Genomic DNA, 23,022 nt, shown 5'->3' with positions numbered 1-23,022 from the left:
AATTTTCCATTTGATTGTTTTGAACCACTGAAGTAATTAGTAATAGCTTTTGAGGATCCTCAAATAATATGTGCCATGCCATCAGAAAATTTGATGAATATTTTTGGGCTCCTTAGTAATAGATTTTGGGGCCCCCAAATTATTATTTGATTGCCTCTCAACTAACGGGGTTCCTGAAAAATTATTTTGTGGGACCCTTCATATAATATTTTTGGAGCCCCGAAGTCATATTTTTTGGGTATCCTAGAGTTAAATTTATGAATCCATCAACAAATGTAATTTAAATTAAAAAAACTTTTTTTTTAATTTATTTTTTTTTTACGCCCTGGAGTAAAGTTTTTTGGGGCCCCTGGCCTGAAGTTGTTTGCTTTTTTGAGGCCCCTTATGTATTGACTTGAAGTAATATTTTTTGATACAATTATAATTTTTCTTTTAAAAAAGCAGTTTATTTTTTTGGGGATGTTGTTTCAAAATTTTAAATTTAAAAATATGTATGTATGTACTGGCCAGTGCCAGTGAAGTCTTTAACGATAATTTCTACCCACTCCACAAGGCAGTTTTCCTAGGAAACAATTATTAAGTAGCGCGTACTGTTTATGGAACAATAATATTGCTGATTTTGAATTTGTTGTTTACAATAATTTAAAATGGTTTCATTTATCAAAATTCACTTCATCTACATCTGCTGTACTGCTGATTCTCTCATCAACTTCCTATCATCTAACTTAAAAGTGAATCCCTCACTTTTTAAATTCTATAAACTGTTAAAAAAATGTATCTGATGTAAACCTAAAATTTATATGCTTTAAAATTGGAGTTCTTGTTGAGTTTGCGAAAGACGAGTTCAACTCATCTTTCTGGCCATGCGGCATTAAAATTCGTAAATTTGATTACATCCCAAAATACGAGATGGAGGAACCTCAAAAACTATAATTGAAGCTTCTCCATCCAACTTCATCAATGCTGATTGCCTGAAGATATATTACCACAACGCCAGTGGAATTCGCACTAAGCTTCCTGATTTTTACCTTGCTACTATCCATGCTGACTATGATATCATTATCATTGTTGAATCTTGGCTATGGAGTGGAATCTCTGACACGGAAATCTTCGATGGAAACTCTTATATCATCTTCCGTAAGGATCGAGCATAACTGCCAAAGACCGTGGTGGTGGTCTAGTTTTAGCTGTTCGGTCATGTTTTTCATGTAAATTTATATCATTGCCTATCATTGAAGTTGAACAATTGTGCGAGGCAGTCAATGTTGTACCAGGTATTATTTCGTATTTTATTATAAGTTATATTCCTCCGAAAAGTAACATTGATATTTGAATCATTTATTTTCAAAACATGATAAGTCCATGATTTTAAATTTTTCAAGGGAAGAAAAAAACGTTCTATTTTCTTTTGATATGTGTAGAAAGATTTATAAAAAAATATATTCCGTAGACCTTTTGGCTACTTACAGAATACCGTTTCCTTTTTAATTTTGGAGCGATAGTTCAAAAGATAAAAAATAAAAACGCTTTTGGACTTATCATACTTTGAAAATAAACAGATGTGAAATTAGTTTTAAAATGGATATACAATTCTGTTTTTAGCTCCAGTCTATCAAAGAATTGAATTTGAGATTAAACAATGTTCAGAGTTCTTATATAACTTTAAAGACGCTTTAAACTTAAGATTTTCAGCCAGTAGTCTAATAATAGCATTTAAACATAAGGAAGCTGTTGTTTATTTTCAAAACATGATAAGTCCGGGACTTATCCTGTTTTTGATACTAAAAAAATACTTCACGTAGTTGTAAAATCGGATATAGATGGAGTAGATGCTTCATAATTTTGAAGACAGACGTGGTTGTACCTAGAGTACAAATTTAGTAAAAAAAAAAAAAACGAGTTTTGAAAAAAAGTGGACTTATCATGTTTTGAAAGTAAATGATTCATTTATGAAAAGCACCTAGTTAATATTGATTTTGTAAACAACCTTAACAATAGTCCACAAAAATTTTTTGTAATTGGTGACTTTAATATAGCTGATTTAACCTGGTTGTATTCTTCTTCTGAAAATATGCTTTTGCCTTGCAACTTAAAAAGAGATACTGAAATAACTTTCATTGAACATCTGTTTGCTCTTAATTTATACCACGCCAATAATATTCTTAGTAATCAAAACATAATTCTAGACATTATATTTTTACCATTTGATGATTTTAAAGCTTCAGTCAATGAAATTGTTCCTTATACTTTGTTAAATAACTCAGTTCATCACAAAAAATTATACATAGAAATTGAATTATATAATTATTTAAAAATCAGTTCTACCAACGTAAAACCTTATAACTTTTTCAAGACCAATTTCATTGAACTCGATAATTACCTTCGCAGAGTGTGACAATTCGCACATTTAGCGGGATTTAATTAAAAAAACAACATACATGAATGTAAACAAAAACCAGTTTCTCTTAAAGCCTAAACCTCCCCCTCAATGAATATGCACATTTTTATGAGTTAGAACTAGGCACAACAAAAAAATTACTTTAGAAATTAACTTTTGTATTATTTTTAGGAGAATGGTCTGATTTAGTGTCAAGTGGATTTTGCCTCTGTTGCAAGTGGTTCGTGAGGTTTAAAAGAAAAGTTTATTTTTTTATATTTAATATAATATTTGTAATTATAAACTTAAGTTTTTTTTTATTAATTGTTGTCATAAAAAAGGGGGTGCTTGGAAGCGCAAAAATAGTGAAAAACTATGAGTTTTATGTGTTCATTAGACAAAAAGTATAATTTTACAGTGTTTTTCAAGGTTGAGACCCTTTTTGTTTTGAAGCTGTATATATGTGGAACCAAAAAGTGTTTTATCTTTTTGCGCACAGGTGCGACACCCATACAAAATTTTTCGTTTTCTAGGATGCCAACCGAAATTAGGAAAAAACAAATTTTTGATATTTGGATTTCCAAAATCAAAATTAAGCGCTTCGATGTTGTGTTTTCCTTCGTTATGGATAATTTTAATAATTTTTCATTTTCTGAAGAGGCAATTAAGTCAATAAAGGCAACCTTAAAAACTTTATGCTTGAGGTTTGACGAAAAAATGGCCAAATGTGGTCGTAATAGAGAACGCTTTGAAAGCAATAATTGTGATTGGTTAAATGAAATCATTAAACTGCCACAAATTGTTTTAAATGAAATTCCCTTATCATCTATAACATCTTCGTCACAAACCTGCTACATTTGCACAGAAAAACCATCAGAAGTGAACATTCAGCTTATAGACTAGATTTTAAAGTTTGGCAGGTTAGAGATCAAGGGAGTAAAGAAAAGGTCAAACCAAGAACAAAATGATTCACGATAGATTTAGAGCCGAAACTCAACAGCCCGGCAACACATATGATGGCAAAACGGCCAGAAGATTTCTTAGAGATGAAGAAAAAACTGCTGAAATTACAGGAATCGATATTGAAATCATAAAAAAGTTTCACATTATTTTAGAAGCGCTTGGGTCTGGGTATGTAATTGACGTAGATTCCTTTGAAACATTTGCAAGAGAAACAAGGGAGCTATATATCAGAAACTATAGCTAGTTTTATATGCCAGCAAGTATTCATGAAGTTAAATATCAAAGACCATTTTTGATAGTGAAACTGTTAAAGCCAAGGTTATGGAAAATAGCCAAAAAATAAAAATCTTATAAGAAAGTAGTTTCCTTATTTTTCAATTTTTTCAAAAACTAGAAGGCATAGGAACATATGGTTTTTAGTGTTTGATAATGAGTGAATTAAAGCAGTTGGATTTATCAATCAATTTTGTATTGATATCCACAGTCTTTAAAAATATAGTCTTTTATGTGTTTTTTAAAACTTTTTTTTCCAAAATTTTGACTTGGAAATTGGTTATTTCAAAAACTATTTATTAAAATGACTTCATTTAAAAATAGGAATTTAGTATAAAATGTTGGCTTTTGAAAAAGGTATCATTCATAACTGTAAGTGTTGCCATCGTTTTTAAAATTTTTTTCTTAATTTTAAGTAATTTTTAGAAAATTGCCCCTCCCTTTTACTCCTGTAGTAAAAAATGCTTGTATTTACCTCCTCTACATGAATTCGTTACAATTCTTCACCTTATGAGTTATCGTACATTTGCCCAAAAATGACCCCCATTAAACCTCTTTTGTTTAAAAATATGAAAGAATATTAACAAAATTGTTGTTTAATTTCATTTTGTATATATTTGTTATAAATTCTATAAAAAAAATCCACGAAAAGTTATAATCTGTGAGAGTTATTAATTAAATCCCGCTAAATGTGCGAATTGTCACACTGTGCGTGAACAACGAATTAAATTTAAATAAAATGCACGACTTGGTCGCACGAACTTGCTCTTAGGGTTCAAGTTGCTCAAATTTTTAAGAATTTTTATAAAGAAATTTGGGAAATGTAGGTTCTATATACATAGGTACAAACAAAAAAAAATCGCTTTTTAAAAAAATAAAATAAAACCTGAAATCAAATTGCCCTCCAAAACAAGTATGCAGTTTTTATTGATATATTAAGATGCATTTTTAGAAAAAAAAATTTCAAAATCGTTAGAGCCGTTTTTTAAAAAACTAATTTTTTATAAATAATTTCTTGGAAAAAAAGTTAATAATGATTTTCCAAAAAAAAAAAATTTTCATTAGAAGATAGACCTTATCTTAAAACTAACATTTGAATTTTTTAAACAAAATCGTTGGAGCCGTTTTCGAGAAATTTTAACTTTACTAAAATCGGTATATGACAAGTACCGTTATTTTTGGTCTAAAAAAATTACTTCCAAAAACCCCTCTGGAGAGTCACCAAATAACGCTACATACCAAGTTTGACATCAATCGGTCCATCCGTTTAGGCTGTAGCTTCGTATACAGACAGACAGACTGACAGACAGACGGACTTCCGGGACCTACTTTTTTGGCATTCTCTACCATCGTAATGTCATGGAAAAATGTTATCTCAACTTTTTTTTTGTACGAATGCATAACTTGATATATAGTACCTATATCGCAAGTAAAAAGATGTTCAAATTCACTTTGCCTTCCTTTGCTAATTATTTTCAATTTTTCCCTGTCTACTGGAATGTTCTGGATGAATGGAAATCATCTTACTTGATACCAATTTTTAAATCGGGTTCAAAAAACCACGTTGCAAACTACAGGGGTCTTTGCAAGTTATCTGCGATTCCTAACCTTTTTGAAAGTTTAATTAAAAATAAGCTTGATTTTCTGGTCAAAGAACACTCAGCATTCACCAAGATGGATTTTTTTCAGGTAGGTAAATTGTTACCAATCTTGCATAAACTCTTTATGTCTCATTCGTAAGATCCATTTTAGAATATGGTTGCGTTATATGGGCTCCATATTATGCGGATAATATAAATAGATTGGAGTCCGTTCAAAGAAGATTTATGAGATTTTGCTTAAGATTATTACCATGGTCAAATCGCATTAACTTGCCACCTAACGCTCAACGTATTAAACTAATAGATCTTCCATCTTTAACTAGTCACAGAGCGTATCTACAATTTTGTTTTATTGTCGGGATAATCAATGGATCGATTTCAGCTCCATCGATCCTCTGTCGATTGAATTTCATTGCTATTCAGTATAGTTTGAGAAGGCAGTTGCCAATTTCTAACATTTATAGTAGATCAAACTACGGTGCTAATAGTCTTTTAAATCTTTTAATTAATATTTACAATAAAAATTCAAATATAAATAACTGCAGCTATGACAATGTTAAATCACTAAACCTTAGAAAAATATTCTTCATTCATAATAATTCATAATGTACTTTCATTAGATGTAATTTTTTCTTTTTTTTTCTTTTGTAATAATATAATGTATAATATATAATTATAATTTTAGTTTTTAAGAAAAAATGCAACTATATCATTAGCCATCTTGGTTCATTGCTGTTTATCATATTTATCGATGACATTGCTTGCAGATGCTTAAATATAGAAGAACTATTCATGATGTAGTTTTTGTGCGTGATATATTGTGCTACCACATCAAATGTCCTTAACTTACTCTCTTTAATTTGTATCTATGCTCCATCTGGACCGTTGAGAGAAAAACACTTTCTTTTTCAGCCTAGACATAGAACTAACTACGGTATGAACGAGCTAATTAGTTAGAGTCAGTTAGAGAGTTTAATAAAATTGATCATAATATTGATTTGACATTTTCAAGAATTAAATTCAAAAATGATTTATTTTCTTTTTTATATTTAAGAAATTAATCTTATTTATTATTTACTTTACTTTTAAGATAATTTAAATAATCTATGAACATATATTTTTTTAGTAGTCTTTTGAGCCTTAAACTCGTAGATAATAAATAAATAAATAAATAAAAATTTCCTCATTTCTTTTTTTTTTCATTTATAGGATGTCAATGTGTCGATACGATTTATTTTTGTTTGAAATTTGTTTTATGCGTGAGTAAAATATCTTTATTTTTTTCTATTATAGGATGTCGACGTGTCGATACGATTTATTTTCATTTGATATTTGTTTTAGTGAAGCGGCTTAGCATTAAAAAAGAGCTCCATTGTGCACTTTGTGATAAAAGATTGAAATTTATATCATTGGTAGTACTCAATATAAGAGTTATTTTGAGATATTGAGCCACCTTGTATTCCATCCAGGAGGGTAGATGCAAGAGCTTTTTTGTGTTGCACCCGCATTGTTGCATATCATAGTATAGCTAATGAAACCTTTTTATTAATATAATACATGATACATAACCGTCATGTAAAAAGTTATTGCACTCTTTATAAATAGTCATTTACTTAAAGAACAAGAGCCAATATATTACCAAGTACTCCTTGAAAATAAGTGGTAGGCTGATGAAATTTTGTATGCACGTTTACTATACCATAGAAAAAAATAATAAAATATGCTCATCAAAATATTTCGGGTTAAAGGGTGTTTTTTTTAGTGAGAAAGAACACTTTTAAAATGGTACCATTGCACCACATAGAAAATTTACCGTGGAATATTGAATTTTCATGCAAAACTTAAATTGATTGCTTTTATTTTTTATTAAATTGTCATACTTATACTTATAAAAATTATGAAAATAATTGTGCAGTTTGTGATAAAAGGATCTTTTTTTGGAGGTCGTCTAGGAGATATACTACAAAAATAACGGAACCCAATATTTTTTTAAATACACAGCGAATTATTTTAATACATTAAATTTTCTATATGGATATGTATTCTTTATGTTTATATAATTGAATGTCTCTTCACAAAAAATCCACAAAAAAGAAGGTTTTTTTGCACTTACAACTATTTATAACTCCTTAATATTTCACCTATGATGATGTTTATAACAATGCACAGAAAGCAAATTTAAATGAAATTTAGTGAAATTTGTGATTATTGGAGGGCCTATTATGTCCCCCTAGGTAAAATTTTAAGTGGCCCAATATGTTGAAATGAGAGTTGTGTGTTGTATTAATAATCCTATTAATTTGATCCCTTTATCACAAACTGCACAATTATTTTTCATACTTTTACTTTTGCACCTCACTCCTTCAAAACATTAACTTGTATGAAAACTTAATAAATAAAATGAACGACTGGGTCGCACGAACTTGCTCTTAGAGTTCAAGTTGCTTAAGTTTTTAAGACTTTTTAAAGAGAAACTTGGGAAACGTAGATATAAAAAAAAAAAAAAAAACAACTAAAAAAATAAAATTCATTTTTCAAAAAAATAAAACAATATCTGAAATCAAATCGCCCCACAAAACAAGTACGCAGTTTTATTTGATATATTAAGGTGTATTTTTTGAAAAAAAAATTTCAAAACCGTTAGAGCGGTTTTTTAAAAAACTAATTTTTTATAAATAATTTTTTGAAAAAAAAGTTTTAAAATAAAATTGATATGCCATTTTGTAGAAATCACTAATCAACATCTAAAAACGAAATTTCAAAAAAATTCAATGTCCCATTTTCGAAAATTTGATTTAAAAAAAAAAAATTCAAAGACAGACAGACAGACAGACAGACAGACAGACAGACTGACAGACTGACAGACTGACAGACTGACAGACTGACAGACTGACAGACTGACAGACTGACAGACTGACAGACTGACAGACTGACAGACTGACAGACTGACAGACTGACAGACTGACAGACTGACAGACTGACAGACTGACAGACTGACAGACTGACAGACTGACAGACTGACAGACTGACAGACTGACAGACTGACAGACTGACAGACTGACAGACTGACAGACTGACAGACTGACAGACTGACAGACTGACAGACTGACAGACTGACAGACTGACAGACTGACAGACTGACAGACTGACAGACTGACAGACTGACAGACTGACAGACTGACAGACTGACAGACTGACAGACTGACAGACTGACAGACTGACAGACTGACAGACTGACAGACTGACAGACTGACAGACTGACAGACTGACAGACTGACAGACTGACAGACTGACAGACTGACAGACTGACAGACTGACATACAGAATAATGTTATCTCAACTTTTTTCTTGTACGAATGCATAACTTGATATATAGTACCTATATCGCAAGTAAAAATGAGAAAAATTAGGATTTGTAGTCACGGCACATGAAAAACCGTCACAGGGTGACCATTTTTTCGATCTTTTTTCGAATTCCCATAACTCACAAAATATATGGCTCCGATTTTGTTTTTGTTATTTTTCTGATAACTGTCAGCACCTACCTTATTTACCGTTTTTGTTTCGACGTTGACTTTTGGGACACTCTGTATAATTATTCAATGGCTTAACCCTTACAGGAGTAATTGTTGTTTTTATTATTTTTATATTTTATTATTTATAAACTTTTTGTCCACTTTTTGCTTTAACCACTTATCTACAAATCAACATTTGGTATGAACATGAACAAGCAAAACTTAAATTATTTCAGAAATTTATAACTGTGTGATTTATGAGAGTACATTTTCGTATCTTCATTTTAGTGAAAATTTTCGGCAAGCGTTGACATCATTTTTATGGACGATCACACAAGGTAATACCCTTGAAACAGACTGACGTCATTTTAACGTCACGTTGCCCGTGTCATGCTAGCAAGCCATTGATAATTTCTATAGAAAAAAAGTTTTACTTACCCAATACTAGAACGAGTGGTAACACACCACGTTGTAGGATAAGACAAGCATAGCTAAAAGCCATTTTGTGTATTTAAAGCTGCGTTCCTGCTTTAAGAAATCTGCTCAATCTGAAATAAAGAAAAAAATATATGTGTAATTAGTAATGTATGTATATTTCTTTTCTTTTAAATGGTAAATCTATTTATTTATTTATGGAAAAAAAAGTTATGAAAAAAGAGGCTGCGTGCGACCCACATAGGGGTTATACCCTACCGTTGCACAGTGCGTCGCACATAGGGGTATTCACCTCCAAAACCAGCTCATTTAACTTTTTTGCAAAATGTGGAGTTGAGATGTGATTTTTACTTGGCTATTCTTAAATACCCACGGAATAATGTCCCGTAATTTTTGTTTGTTTTTATACATGCACTAGGCTACAGCATCAGTTGAAAGTCATATATTGGTAACTTTTAACGTGGATCAGTCATTGAATAATTATTTATATAATTTATCAATGGTACTACGAAAATTGTTCATAGTTTGTTTTTTTTTTTTATTTACCTAAAAAAATAATACAACATCAGAAATTTTTAAAAATCAACACAGTTAATAACCTGAAGCTGGTGAAAATATTGTAAATGTTTGACAGCCAAATGATGTAAAATTAGAAGTTAATTGAAGTAATGCGCAGTCGGATCCAAGGGTATGAATTTTGGAGATCCTTTTTAATAATTTTGCGTACGGCGGATACCTTATTCATTTGATACTAGTTACATTAATAGTGTCCTAACTTCAAAAATCCCCATCCTTCATTACAGATATTTGAGTAGATCAAACTCATTTGGGAGCCAGGTGCGTTGCACCGTGTGATATTTGGTCATTCAAAACTATATAAGGCATTTAATGCATTAAAAGATTTTGATCAACAGCGAGCAGCATCTTTTTTCAAAAATACTTAAATTTAATCTTCTAAAGGCTCACTCAAGATAAGCCAAAAGTGTTTGCAGTGGTTTAATGACACTGGTGAGACAGTCTGCCATAAATTTAATTGAAATTCGTACACATGTACGTACAATGCACTAAATTATATTTTGACTCAGAAGAAGACGGGAATAATGTATGATTATACCTTTCTACTCTGAAAACCGATATTAACTTAGCATATACTATCATTGAATAATTATATATAGAAGTGACACCGGAAAAAACATCCGCTTTGTTTGAGGGGTGGCGCTACAATCGTTACAGGAGTGGCGCTACAATCGTTTTAGGATTGTGTATTCGATGGCCGAAAAATCCCTGAAAAGGACTTTTGGTTACTAAGTAACCACAACTACTATATTATTTATATTTGGTGTATTTGTATTAGTTTTGTTTTGTGTTAGAAGTGTGTTTGTTTATTTTTGTTTCTGTAATATTCAAATTAAATTTATTTTTAATTTTTGTAATATTTTGAATTGAACATTTATTTTTGAATGTTTGATTCTATGTATATTTGAAAGGATTTTGGTTTTTCTGTTTTTATTAACGACAAGAAGATTTTTCTTCAACTATAGAGAGTTTATTTAATTTTAATTAGGGTGCTTTTTGTAATAACATCTAGGCCAAAGTTGTAGTTCACATTATTTAAATGTTGTCCACATGCACTGTGGCATTTACTTGCTATTTTCTTAAACCGCATAATGCAAGAGTAGGTAAGGATCAAGTTCATACAATATGGCCATATTACACATTATTTTAAAGTATTTTAATACATATTTCAAAGTATTTTAATACAATTAGCTCAGGGAAATTAGTCAAAATATGGGCATGAAATCGTATTTTTCGCGGGACAAAATTTTTTTCATGGAATGTGTTCGGGTGGTTGTCCTTATCATAAAAGTCAATTTGTTGGGAAAATTGGAGGTTGGGAACAGCCGCCATCTTGGAAAAGAGATTGGTATCGTTTTTATTGAATAGCTCCATTGTTATTCATTTTAACAGAAAATGACAAAGGTAGGACTTATTAACAATAAAATTATCTAAACAATGATATACAAAACAATTCCGTGAGTTGATTAAATAAAATTTTATAGTTGGTCAAAGTGCGGCTTTGTATCGCAAGGTTGGGACAAAATGACATTTTTTCATATATCTGACGAACTTTTGATTTGTTTGGATAATTCTTCAAGAATGAATTATAGTACTTATAATTACCTATAAAATGAGCCCACAATCGTTATTGTAACCATCGTATTGTAGAAGTAATCTAACTCCGAAACTCTCCATATACTAGTCAAAAGTAAGAAAAAAGCTAGTTTTTTGCTAGTAGGCCGAGAAAATTTTGGGAGTAGAGGTATAACCAAAATATAAGTACGCAGTTTTGCTGCCATACTCGTGTTAATGTCGATTTCAAAGGTCTGACAACTCTAATTTTGGGCTTTATACGGTTTTTGGGGGGTTAAATAACGTAAGTTTTCCAATAAACGTGAATGGGCTAAATTTATACTATTTGAAATTATAAATATACAAGCTGATGCTGTGGTCAGGGGAGGGGCGTGGGTGAGTCGAAACACCCCAAATCAATTTTAGCCTGCAACATATTGTAACAAACTGAAGCTTAGAAACATTGAAACATTCCAAATCAATTAAATGGAAAAAAATCTTGGAGGCTTATACATATACAACCGAAGTCGAATTTCGCTTTATTTCAATAGTGATAAGAATAAAAAGTAAAATTATATAGTTTTAAAAACAACGCTTTTATCACTCTTTTAAAACTATAAAATTATTTTGTTAATTTATGTCAAATAGTTAGTTTTAAAAAAACAGAAAGCGCTTTGTTCAAACTTATTAATAAAACTACACACAACCAAAATGCGCTCTATGCTTTTTGATCTAACCATTTGAGATAAGTTAGCTCCTGATTATCCCAATAGTAACAAAAAGTACATTTTTTCTTGATAAAAAAAAATATTTTTTTCCAAAAACCCACTAGATTTTTGTTTGAAATTTATTGAAGAATTCAAAACACTCCTTAATTTTCTTGTGCAATCAGCGGATGCTGATTTATTGATGGGTAAAGACAAAAAGATCCTTGCCCGTTCAAAATTCGATATCTCAGCGTCGAAATCAAACTTTAAAAAAGAAAATTTAAGCTGAATAAACAAGTTATCCGATCCATACTGTGGTTTGGAAAGATTTTTTCCAAGTTTTTAGACAAAAGAAAAAAAAAACGGAAAAATTTCGATTTTTTTTTGTATTGAATACGATTGAGCCGAACATGTAGCTTGAAAAATTCACTATGATTTCTTAAAACTAGAAAGTTTGAGCCATATCTTTTTTAAATTTTAAAGCGACCATTTTTAAGGGAAATATTACTGCCACTAAAAAAACCTCAAAAATTTTGGAATTTTTCTTTTGATTCGTTAATTCTTTTCGCTAGTGTCTTTAATTAAATAAAACTTTTTCTATATATACATACATAGAGCCTTTTCAAGAAACCAAACAATAATAAAACTGGGCGTGGCAGTGGTCGGATTTTGCTTAAATTACTTAAAACTTTTTTTCTTGCTCATAACTCTAAAACTCTGAAAATTTCATTTAAAACTATACAAATAATGAATTATTTTTTTCCTACAAAATTTAACACAACAAAATAACCTCAATCAAGAAGACCGAACAAGTGTGCCCCTGTCATGTTTATTATAATATGTCGGGCCTATTTCAGAGCTTACTACGTTGTTTACATCAATGACTTTAAACATTAATTGCGGCGGCCTGTTGGACTTCTGGAAGCATTTTTTTTGAACATTTGCACTATCTAAACCATAAGAAATATTTCCCGAATTTCAATCGGACTCAACTATTGGCTTTTGAGGTTGCTGATGTAGTTACTTTAGCTGATGTAGTTGATGTAGTAGCTCTCAAACAGGGCCCTGATGACAAACAATCGAATTTGTAGCGATTATAAGTAAATACCCGTATTTACCTTCGTTTTGGTAAATACCCGGTATATACCCAGGGTATAAACCCACAAATGGTATATACCGGGTATTTGCCCATCGCTAGGTATGAAGCATTTTTTGGAAACTCTCCAGAGGGGTTTTTAGAACTAATTTTGTTTACCAAAAATAACGATACCTGTCATATACCAATTTCGGAAATGTTTAATTTTCTCGAAAACGGTACGAATTTTGTTTAAAAAAATTATAAAATAGTTTTTGGGAAATCATGGAAATTTTTTATACAAAAGCATTTATATAGTTTAAATATAAAACAGTAAGAAAATTTGGAAAAATAATAGTTTTTGGATAAAAAAAAAATTGAACACTGTTTTTTGAAAAATCAAATTTTCAAAAACCGGAAATTAAATTTTTTTGACATTTTAGTTTTGAATGTTGATTAGTGATTTCTACGAAATTGCATACCAATTTTACTTTTGAATAATTTTTTTTTTTAATTATTTATAAGGTTCCAACGATTTTGAAATTTTTTTTCTACAAATCTATCTTAGAAGAAATCAAATTGAATAGGTACTTGTTGGAGCTATCACGAATTCTGCTTTGTTCATTTAACTTTTTGGACTTGTGTATAAAAACAACTCAGGTTAAAAGCTGCACTCTTTATGAAACTCAACTATTAAATTTAGCCGAGCGTTTGCCTTGTACCTGAGTATTAAATTGTTTATTGGTAGGGTGAAATAAATTCAGTTAAATATTTAAGTCAGCCTTAAATTTGATTATTGGTAAGGCCCGTAGAAAATAAAATTTGCTAATTATAAGTTTTGGTGAATAAAGCTTCTTATTCAGAATTCTTTGGCGCAAATTTATTTGTCATGAAGTAAAGTTATCAGGTGTAGGTTAGCCTAATAGTAAGTAAATGTATAAGCGAATGTTCGGTATTCGGCCGAATCATTATTCGCAGCATCTCTAGTTGGTACCATTAAAAAATTTCAATTTCTTCTCATTGGAATCAAAAATTAACAAAAAGTTTGAGCCAAATCGACTTATTGGTTTGAGCTCTTACCTGATTTACAATATTACGTTGAGTTTTTCTTAACGCTTTTCTTTTTTCATTAAGGGCCATTTGCTGAAACGAACCTTAAATAATTTATTTTGAACAAAAACTTTTGCTTAAGTTTCGATTCAGCAAAAACGGCGCAAGTTGTTACGCATTTCATAATATTGCCAAAAAAAAATATAATATAAAAAAATAGCAATCTTTGTAGCGATACGAACTCAAAGAGCAAAAGTAAAGAGCAATCACCTTGTCACCTACGCTAATAGAACTATTGAAATACGGGTAACTTTCATGCCCTATAAGCTATAACCATTGAATAATTACAAATAGAAGTGACACCGCAGATTACTCTGCAACTATAAGAGTACCGGAAGATAGATGAACTACATGTTTGCGCCTCAACTATTTTGTATTTTCGAGTTGAGTCTTAACTAATAATTTTTTTAAACTTTCATAAAAAAATTAATAATTTATTATTATACATTTCAAAGAGCTTATATTGATATAAGTTTTCGTATTTTAGTCTAGAGAACAAGGACGATGCCTTTTGCTCGAACCTAGAATACCGGTAAAATTTAAAATTGTTTTTTTTTTTTTTTTTTGCGGAGATTTTTTTTGAGAAATTTAATTAATTTTTACTCTAGTAATGTAAAAAAAAAAAAAAAACAATCTCAATTTTCCGTCAGATTCGAACCTAGGCAGGTAAACTTAACACACATTCACCTTATCCTCTAGGCTATCTCCACTTTTTGAAATAGGAAAACTTTTATCTATATGTATAAGCTGTTTAGGATTTGATTTTGGGTTGCTGGATTTGCTTTTGGATTGTTGGCTTTGCTTTTGGATTGTTGGATTTGCTTTTTTTATTCAACGCACGATATTAGCGCCGATAATTTTACAGCGGAAGTTTCCCTGGGTGTCCACTTCTATTTGTAATTATTCAATGCTATAACGTGCCTAGGATATATAACAATAATTATTTAATTTTGTTCAAATTCTCGTCGTTAGTAAAAAGTTTTTGTTTTTAGTTTCGAGTTACTATGGATACATTTATAATGTCAAATAACTTTTCAATATTTTTGTTTGATATTTGTGTAATTTTGTATGTATGAGTAAAATTTCCATATTTTCTTTTTTCATTTATAGAATGTCGATGTGTCGATAAGATTTATTTTTGTTTGATATTTGTTTTATGTTTTATGTGTGAGTAAAATTTCCTTATTTTTGTTTTCTAATGTTTGTATTAGTGAAATTTCCTTTTTTAAAAACAAATTTTTGGAAACATAATTTTCTAGGACAAGCATCATTCTCTCTGGGGATTTTTTAGTACATCTGATTGCCGAAAAAAATAAAATTGTGTGGCGCTAGAAACTATCGGTGTCACTTCTATATATAATTATTCAATGATACTATACATATTTATATTCCGTTCAAATAACTTATTAGTTCAGTCAATGAGGAGTCAAGTGCAGGGGATCCGAAAAAAGTTGTGACGTCAGCCAAATTTTAATGCAGTATTGAAGAGGGGTTTATCTTGAGTATAAACCTCAGTTTGCGTATTGATTGGTCTTGTGGGGCGTCCGTCATTTAAAAAAAACGCGTTAGTCTCAATATCTCGAGAACGACTGGTCGGACAGAAAGATTGCAAGAATTATTTAAGATTGGAAATATGATTCTAGGAAAAAAAATATATGGGAGTGAGGGACAGTCTTCTATCGTTCAAGCGATAGATGCAATTTTCTTATTTATTCAAACACAAAAAAAAATATTTGAACACAACGGCAACACCTACAATATTAAAATATACATTTTTAAAAAGCTAGAAGCTTAATCACATTTGTAAAATTAAAATTAAGTTAATTGAATGAAGGGCTTTTGAAAGAATGGTAATTGAACTCAGATTTTTGAAAAAAAAATTATTGACAAAATTTTAACATGTCGTTTTTAAAACTTTTTCGTAATATAAAATGCATTTATTTTTCAATTTTTTTGGGCCATATTTATTATGATTTGAAATTATTGAAATTTTAGGCCATATTTATTATGATTTGAAATAATAAAAGGAAATGTCAATATGTACCGTAGAACCGGGTGATTTTGGCCTGGCGGGTGGCTTTGACTTTGACATGGACACTTTTTTAAAAAATTGTTAATATGTGAAGGAATTGTCTGATTTTTTCCAAGTTTCTTTGTAAATTCGTATAATTTGATGAATTAAAAAGTGATCATACTAGCTTTATTTAATTAAAATTAGATATTCATTTATACTAAAATTTAGTTTTCTAAAAAAAAATTACCTGAAAATGTTGGATGGTTTGAACATGTTGCAGAAATAGGATTGCAAAATGACTTTAACTCCGTTATGTGTATTGTTTTGCAAGTTGAATTACTTTCATTCTACCCTTGTAACTATTTCATAAAAATTAATTTTTATTTTTTTATAAAAAATGCCATATAGCTCAGGGAAATTAGTTAAAATATGGGCATGAAATCGCATTTTTCGCGGGACAAAATTTTTTTCATGGAATGTGTTCGGGTGGTTGTCCTTATCATAAAAGTCAATTTGTTGGGATAATTGGAGGTTGGGAACAGCCGCCATCTTGGAAAAGAGATTGGTATCGTTTTTATAGAATAGCTCCATTGTTATTCATTTTAACAAAAACTGACAAAGGTAAGACTTATTAACAATAAAATTATCTAAAAACTCAGATACAAAACAATTTCGTGAGTTGATTAAATAAAATTTTAAAATTGGTCAAAGTGCGCGTTTGTATCGCAAGGTTGGGGCAAAATGACATTTTTTCATATATATATATAGTAGGCCGAGCAAATTTTGGGAGTAGAGGTACAACCAAAATATAAGTACGCAGTTTTGCAGCCATACGCGTCTTAATATCGATTTCAAATGTCTGACAACTCTAATTTTGTGCTTTATACGGTTTTCGGGGGGTTAAATAACTTAACTTTTCCACTTAATGTGAATGGGCTAAATTTATACTATTTCCAATTATAAATATAAAAGCTGATGCTCTATCATTTTTCCTAAATCTGGACACCTCAATCTCTGCGATCGGGTTAATAGAACTCACGATATAAGCTTTTTTAACTAACCATATCACGCTTTTCAATTCAAATAAACAAACAAAATCTAAACAAAAAAGCCTCTAAAACATAATCGCATCAACGGCTTATATCTTGAGTTCTATTGGTCACATCCTCAAGATTGGGGTGTCTAGATTTAGAAAAAATAATAAAGCACCAGCTTGTATATTTATAATTTCAAAAAGTATAAATTTAGCCCATTCACATTAAGTGGAAAAGTTAAGTTATTTAACCCCCGAAAACCGTATAAAGCACAAAATTAGAGTTGTGACTTTGGCCGGGTGGCCAAAGTTACCCTCTTAATTTTTGCACTAGACTTTGTTTTTATATATTGGTATATATTGACAAAACTGATATTTGGCAATATAATTAAAATGTTATCAGATCATACATATCAACATTTGGCAGCTCAACCACTAGACGTAGCCTTCTTTCGACCTCTTAAAATATTATGGAAGAAAACCTTAACAGCGTATAAGATGGCAAACTGGAAAAACAAAACAGTGACGAAAGATATGTTTCCTAGGCTTCTAAAAAAAGTCTGGCACAGCTTACATGAGAACGACAAGGCAAGGGAAAATTTGATATCTGGCTTCCGGGCAATTGGAATTTATCCATGCGAAAGGCAACAAGTTTTAAGTAACCTCGACAGTACTGAATCAAGAACAGATAATACTTCCAGCAACATGATGAACCTTACCGATTCAGTATTGGACTATATAAAGAGCCTTCGGACCCCGGATACCCTCAACCAGGAAGCCAAGAAAGAAAAAAGTTAACACTGAACCAGGTGCTAGTGTCACTATGGCGGACTTCACATTATTGTCGAGCGTTTTAACACATTCTCCCAATGTAGATGCACCCGATGATACCACTGAAGAAATGTCCACGGATGAGCCCGGCCCCTCAAAAATAAGTCACAGCCGGAAGCCAAGACAGTGAAGAAAAAAATAACAATTTACGTCGGCTGCATCTTAAATGTTGATAACGATGAGATTACAGTGTCATTCCTGCAAAGAGGTGCTAGGTACAGCTTCATACACTCAGAGAAAAAAGACGTTGCACAAGTCACCAAAAGTGATCTGGAGAAGAAACTTCCTGTTCCAACGGTTGACCGCAGAGAGAGACTATTTTTTTCCATATCCTTTGAAGGATATCAAAATTTATGCTAATTTTAAGGTCTTTTTTTTTAATCAAATAAAAAACAACAATTCTGTGTACGAAAATAAAAACAATACACACATGTTTTAAAAAATCTGCTCTTTCATTTGGGCTGGGTTAGACTGACGTGCTTCTTGTAGTTGAACTGGAAATATAGCAAACGTCCTACCGACCAAAGTCACACGGAATGGAGGGTGACTTTGGCCACCCATATTTTGGCATTTATCTATAGAACTGTCGGACAGATTTCTTCAAGATTAATCATACCTATAGAATGAACGAAGTAGGTAAATTAATAAAAAAAAAATTATTGCAGAAGTTATTCACATTTGAGTTTGAAAACGTGCCAAAGTCACCCGGTTTTACGGTATTGCAATTAATGAAAAAAATTAAAAAGTATTTCATTTTGGAAGAACTTTTTTTGATTAGAAGTTTTGAAAAAAAAGTTAACTTATTTTTTTTAAAGTTCAACATTTAAATATAACGTTATTTTTTATTTATTCAATAGCACTTATTATTGAAAGTTAAATATCAAAAGTTTAAAGTTCTTATTTGCCAAAATCTTTGAGAAAATCAATGCAAAAATTCAGTTTTTTTCAAATAAACACATTGAAAATGAAGTAATTTTTAATTTTTTTTTTCAAAAGTGTGATATATATTGTGATTGTATTGTGTTTGAAGTCAGATTGTGGTAAAAATTGCATTTAAGGCTTAAACGATGGAAGATTGTCCCTTACTCCCTCATATTTTTTTTTCCTTAAATTACCTACAGAATCTTTTGCTATTATTTGTTTTATGAAATTTAAGGTTTTGTTGAAAAAAAAATTTAATTTTAATTTTAAAAAACAATACGACAACATCGGCAATTTTTAATCAAAACACTTTAAAGTATTTTTAATTACCTACGTTTGAAAAAAAAATCGTCAAAATCAGAGTTGTTCGGCCGGGTTCCCTAATAATTTGCTTTAGTTACTCTACTAAAAGACTGGAACACGTAGGTTCGGTCGAGACAAGAAATCGTATGGGAGGGGGATCTATTCCCCCTCGTTTAGAGGGGAGGGGCAATTTTTAAAAAATTTACTTAACTTGGAAAAAAAATAAAAATCAACGGTTACACCGTCATGGATTCTTGCAGTAAGGGCCTTAAGTCAATAAAAACGAAATTTTTTAATGAAAATTGACCAATAAATAATAAAGTACATTTTTTTCGAATAAAAAAAACAGAGTAAAACAGTACAAATCTGCTGATATACAAAAATCTCCATATATTAACCCTTACGGTAAAAAAAAAAAAAATTTAACTTACTTGTGAACTCTCTAAAACTTCTTTGATCGATCTGACACTTTTTTCCCGTTTAAGTTCCAAATGGCCCCATCCTGGCTATGTATATCAAAAAATAACACAACTTTGTTTTTAACTTTACCCTACTGTATAGTCTTAGTATAAATAAAAAACAAAATTTTGAAGAAATACATTTTTGGATTTTTGAAAAAATGTTAAATTAACGCTCACGATTCTGCCACTCTGACGTATTTTTTTTTATTATTAAAATAAGAGAATTTAATGAATTTGACCTTAAGGCGGCAACTGGGGGCAACAAGTTAGAGACCAACTTAGCTGAAGAGGCTTTTTCTTAGCTGATAACTGAATTTTAAGGTTGACCCATATTATTTATGTAAGTCAGTATTGGTGATTGATTTAAGTGTATTTAACATAAAAATTGGACAAAAAGATTTATTTTTTTTTCGAATGAACAAAATTATGATATTCAATTGACAGATTAACATTGAAACTGAAGTCCAGAAGCTGAGTTGGAAAAAGTTATATAATGTAAATGATTGACAATTCAACATTGCATTTAGAAACGATGTTGTGACGTCACAATGTTACAACTTTGTAAATTTGTTCTCATTTAGGAACGATTAAAGTTAACTATTGTTAACAATTGTTAACATTGGCGAATAAAAGAACGCACTACGGATTTTATGGAAGATATGACAAAAGGCGTTTTTCTTTTTTAGCTCAGAAGAAAGATCTGAACTCTCAAAGTCCGAACATTTTGAGCAAGCTCTGAACAGCCTCTGATCTCTGAACAAAGCTTTTTCTGAACGCTCAGAATTTTTTTAAACACACCTGAACATTTGTCTATTTACTTGTCATTTTCTTCTACAGAAACATAAAATAATATTTAAAACTTAAATTAACTTATTGTATAACTTGACTGCTAACCTGGAGGTGTGGGTTCGAGCCCTAACCTAGGCAGCATTCTTTTATTTATCCCCCAGCTTGGATGCCACCCGTGGGATAATATGAGATAATATAATAATCATCTCAATTCACTGTACCAACAAAAAATCTTTCCTATCTTTCTATACCTCCTAACTAGTGTTGTGCAATATGCATTTAAAAGACCTTAGGTCTTACAGGCATAAAGTTAAAATTAAAAAAAAAAATGATTCAGTTGGCCTGGAACAAATCAAAACCTTGCTCGTCGCTGCTTTCTGAGGTCAAACTACCGAACCCCACATACGAATCACTAGTGTGAAGTAGATACCTACGTTGAAAAGTTATGATCCCATCGATATCGAGATCATAAAAACATCGAGTCAAAGGAAGAAGAAGAAGTACTTTTTTTTTTTCTTTAGTCAGGAAAAGGGGCAATTTTTGAATTTTCATCAGCAAAAAGTTCTGTTCTTAATTTTTTGTGAGTGAACATATCGATTCTTCTTCAATTGAAGGGTGAGTCTACCTAGATTTCATAAAAGCAAACATGTACCATTTCTAAAAAATAGAACCTTCTACTTTTAAGAGCTATTGGCCTTTATTTCTATAAACAAGGACTAAGGACCAATTTATTGAGCCTCCATTAAATTTTGAAATTTGTCGTTTTAGTTAAAAGCTTTGTTAATCTATTGACGTTTTTAACCCTTTGTTGCCCGGAGCAATTTTTTTCTCAAAAAAATTAAAAAAACGTTGAAAAAACTTTAAATATTTCTTGAATATCGCGCCAGAAAAAATATATCCATTGCACTAGTAAATATCATTATATTAGTAAACTTCTGAGCTAGGTATTTGCTGATATATTTAATTGGGATAAAAAGTAAAAAAAAATAAAGTTTAAAAGGTGGTTTCTTATTGTAACCACCGGAAAACAAAGGGTTAAGTTTCCATAATTATATATTCATTTAATTCACTTTGCTCTAGTTAAAGTGTTTACTTTTAATGGAAACTTTAAATTTAAAACTCCATTAAAAGTATCCCAGGGATTTTTTATTTTTTGAAAAATTAAACTGTCAAAAGCTACGATATTGTGAAATAAAATATATTTAAAGGATAAGGATTTGAAGGATAAACAATATAAAAACACAAAAATGATGGCCCGTTAGTATTTTGTAGCTTAAACGCCAGGCCAAAACCCCCAGACGGTGTTACGATATACCAGTGGAAACCAAAGGCTGAAAATATTGCAATTTTTGAGATGATTAGGATTACGCAGCATCTCAATCCTGATTAGTTTCACTAGTCGTGTAGATATTCTCTGTGAAATACATTAATTTCTTTGAATTTTGTGTCTATTAAAAATCTCAAATAAAGTGTTGTCCATTTAACCCTCATACCCATAGATTCAAAAATGTCTGGCAATCCTATAAATATAATCTTGTCTGGCGGGAGAGAAATGCCAGTAGTGACCAAAACCTGAAGCAATTCATCCCTATAACGTCCATGTAGTTTGAACTAAAACAACACAAAAACGACTTGTTCTGTAAGCCAAAATTACCAATTACTAAACGTTGGTATTATGAAATTGATTGAACAGATTTCCACCATCCCATTTTTCCATATTCATGCATGTTTTATTCATTTTTAATTGTTAACTGACACTGAAACGTTGTTTAGTAAAATGAAATGACATTTGACGCGTGAATAAATAGAAATCCTTTTTAAAACCTCCATTTGCTCTAAAAATCCCTCTTAAAAGGTCGAATTTGGTGTTTTAACTAAAATTTAATGCTCAATTAGTTAATGATGCCAAACTTCAAAAAAATACTTAAAAGAGACTGAATTAAACGAATTTGGTTTTTAATTTTAAAATTCCCTTTTTTAATGGCGATTTACGTATAATGGAGAGTTAATAAATTGGGCCTAAATTAGTCGGAATTTAATTTTAATTACGGCAATATTATCAGTTCTATATGGCAATGGTGCGGCACGTTTTCTTTAACGAACTCGAGGCTATTAAATTGACCGGCAGTGTTACTTTAGCTTTTTTCAATTACAAGGTTATCATAGATATTACACACTCCATTTCATTAAAAATTCAAAAAATTTTAGATTCTCATTTCGTCTACATTATGTATAACATTACTTTTTCTTCTTCTTTGCGACTATCATACATATTTAATTCATCCCAAAACTGGATTATTATATTTTCATTATAAATATAATACATACCATCATTTGTATTCATCGAAACAGAATATTAATATAATATTAAAGAACACCAAAAAAAAGTGTTTCAAAAAATGAAAAAAAAAAACCGAAAGGCAACAACTTGTGGCAATAGAGAAGAAGAGACGTGTAATGATAGATGGACGACAACCGCTAGAG

The 23,022-nt window shown here is 30.6% G+C and overlaps 1 protein-coding gene across 10 annotated transcripts in view; it reads right to left on the bottom strand.

Annotated features, from left to right (window-relative positions):
• LOC129915875 (piezo-type mechanosensitive ion channel component) overlaps positions 1 to 23,022 on the bottom strand; it is a 291,170-nt gene that overhangs the window by 248,583 nt on the left and 19,565 nt on the right. For all 10 annotated transcript variants that reach the window (XR_008772383.1, XM_055995585.1, XM_055995575.1 and 7 more), the window contains exon 2: positions 9,168 to 9,277. Coding sequence is in view for 9 of the 10 variants with exons in the window: in XM_055995585.1 (XP_055851560.1) it covers positions 9,168 to 9,231 (64 nt within the window). In the remaining variant the exon portion in view is untranslated. The remainder of the gene's footprint in view (positions 1 to 9,167; positions 9,278 to 23,022) is intronic.

The sequence above is a fragment of the Episyrphus balteatus genome, chromosome 1 (genome assembly GCF_945859705.1).
Source record: "Episyrphus balteatus chromosome 1, idEpiBalt1.1, whole genome shotgun sequence".
NCBI lineage: Eukaryota > Metazoa > Arthropoda > Insecta > Diptera > Syrphidae > Episyrphus > Episyrphus balteatus.
Note: the sequence above shows the minus strand (reverse complement) of the source record. Positions and strands in the feature narration are given on the sequence as shown.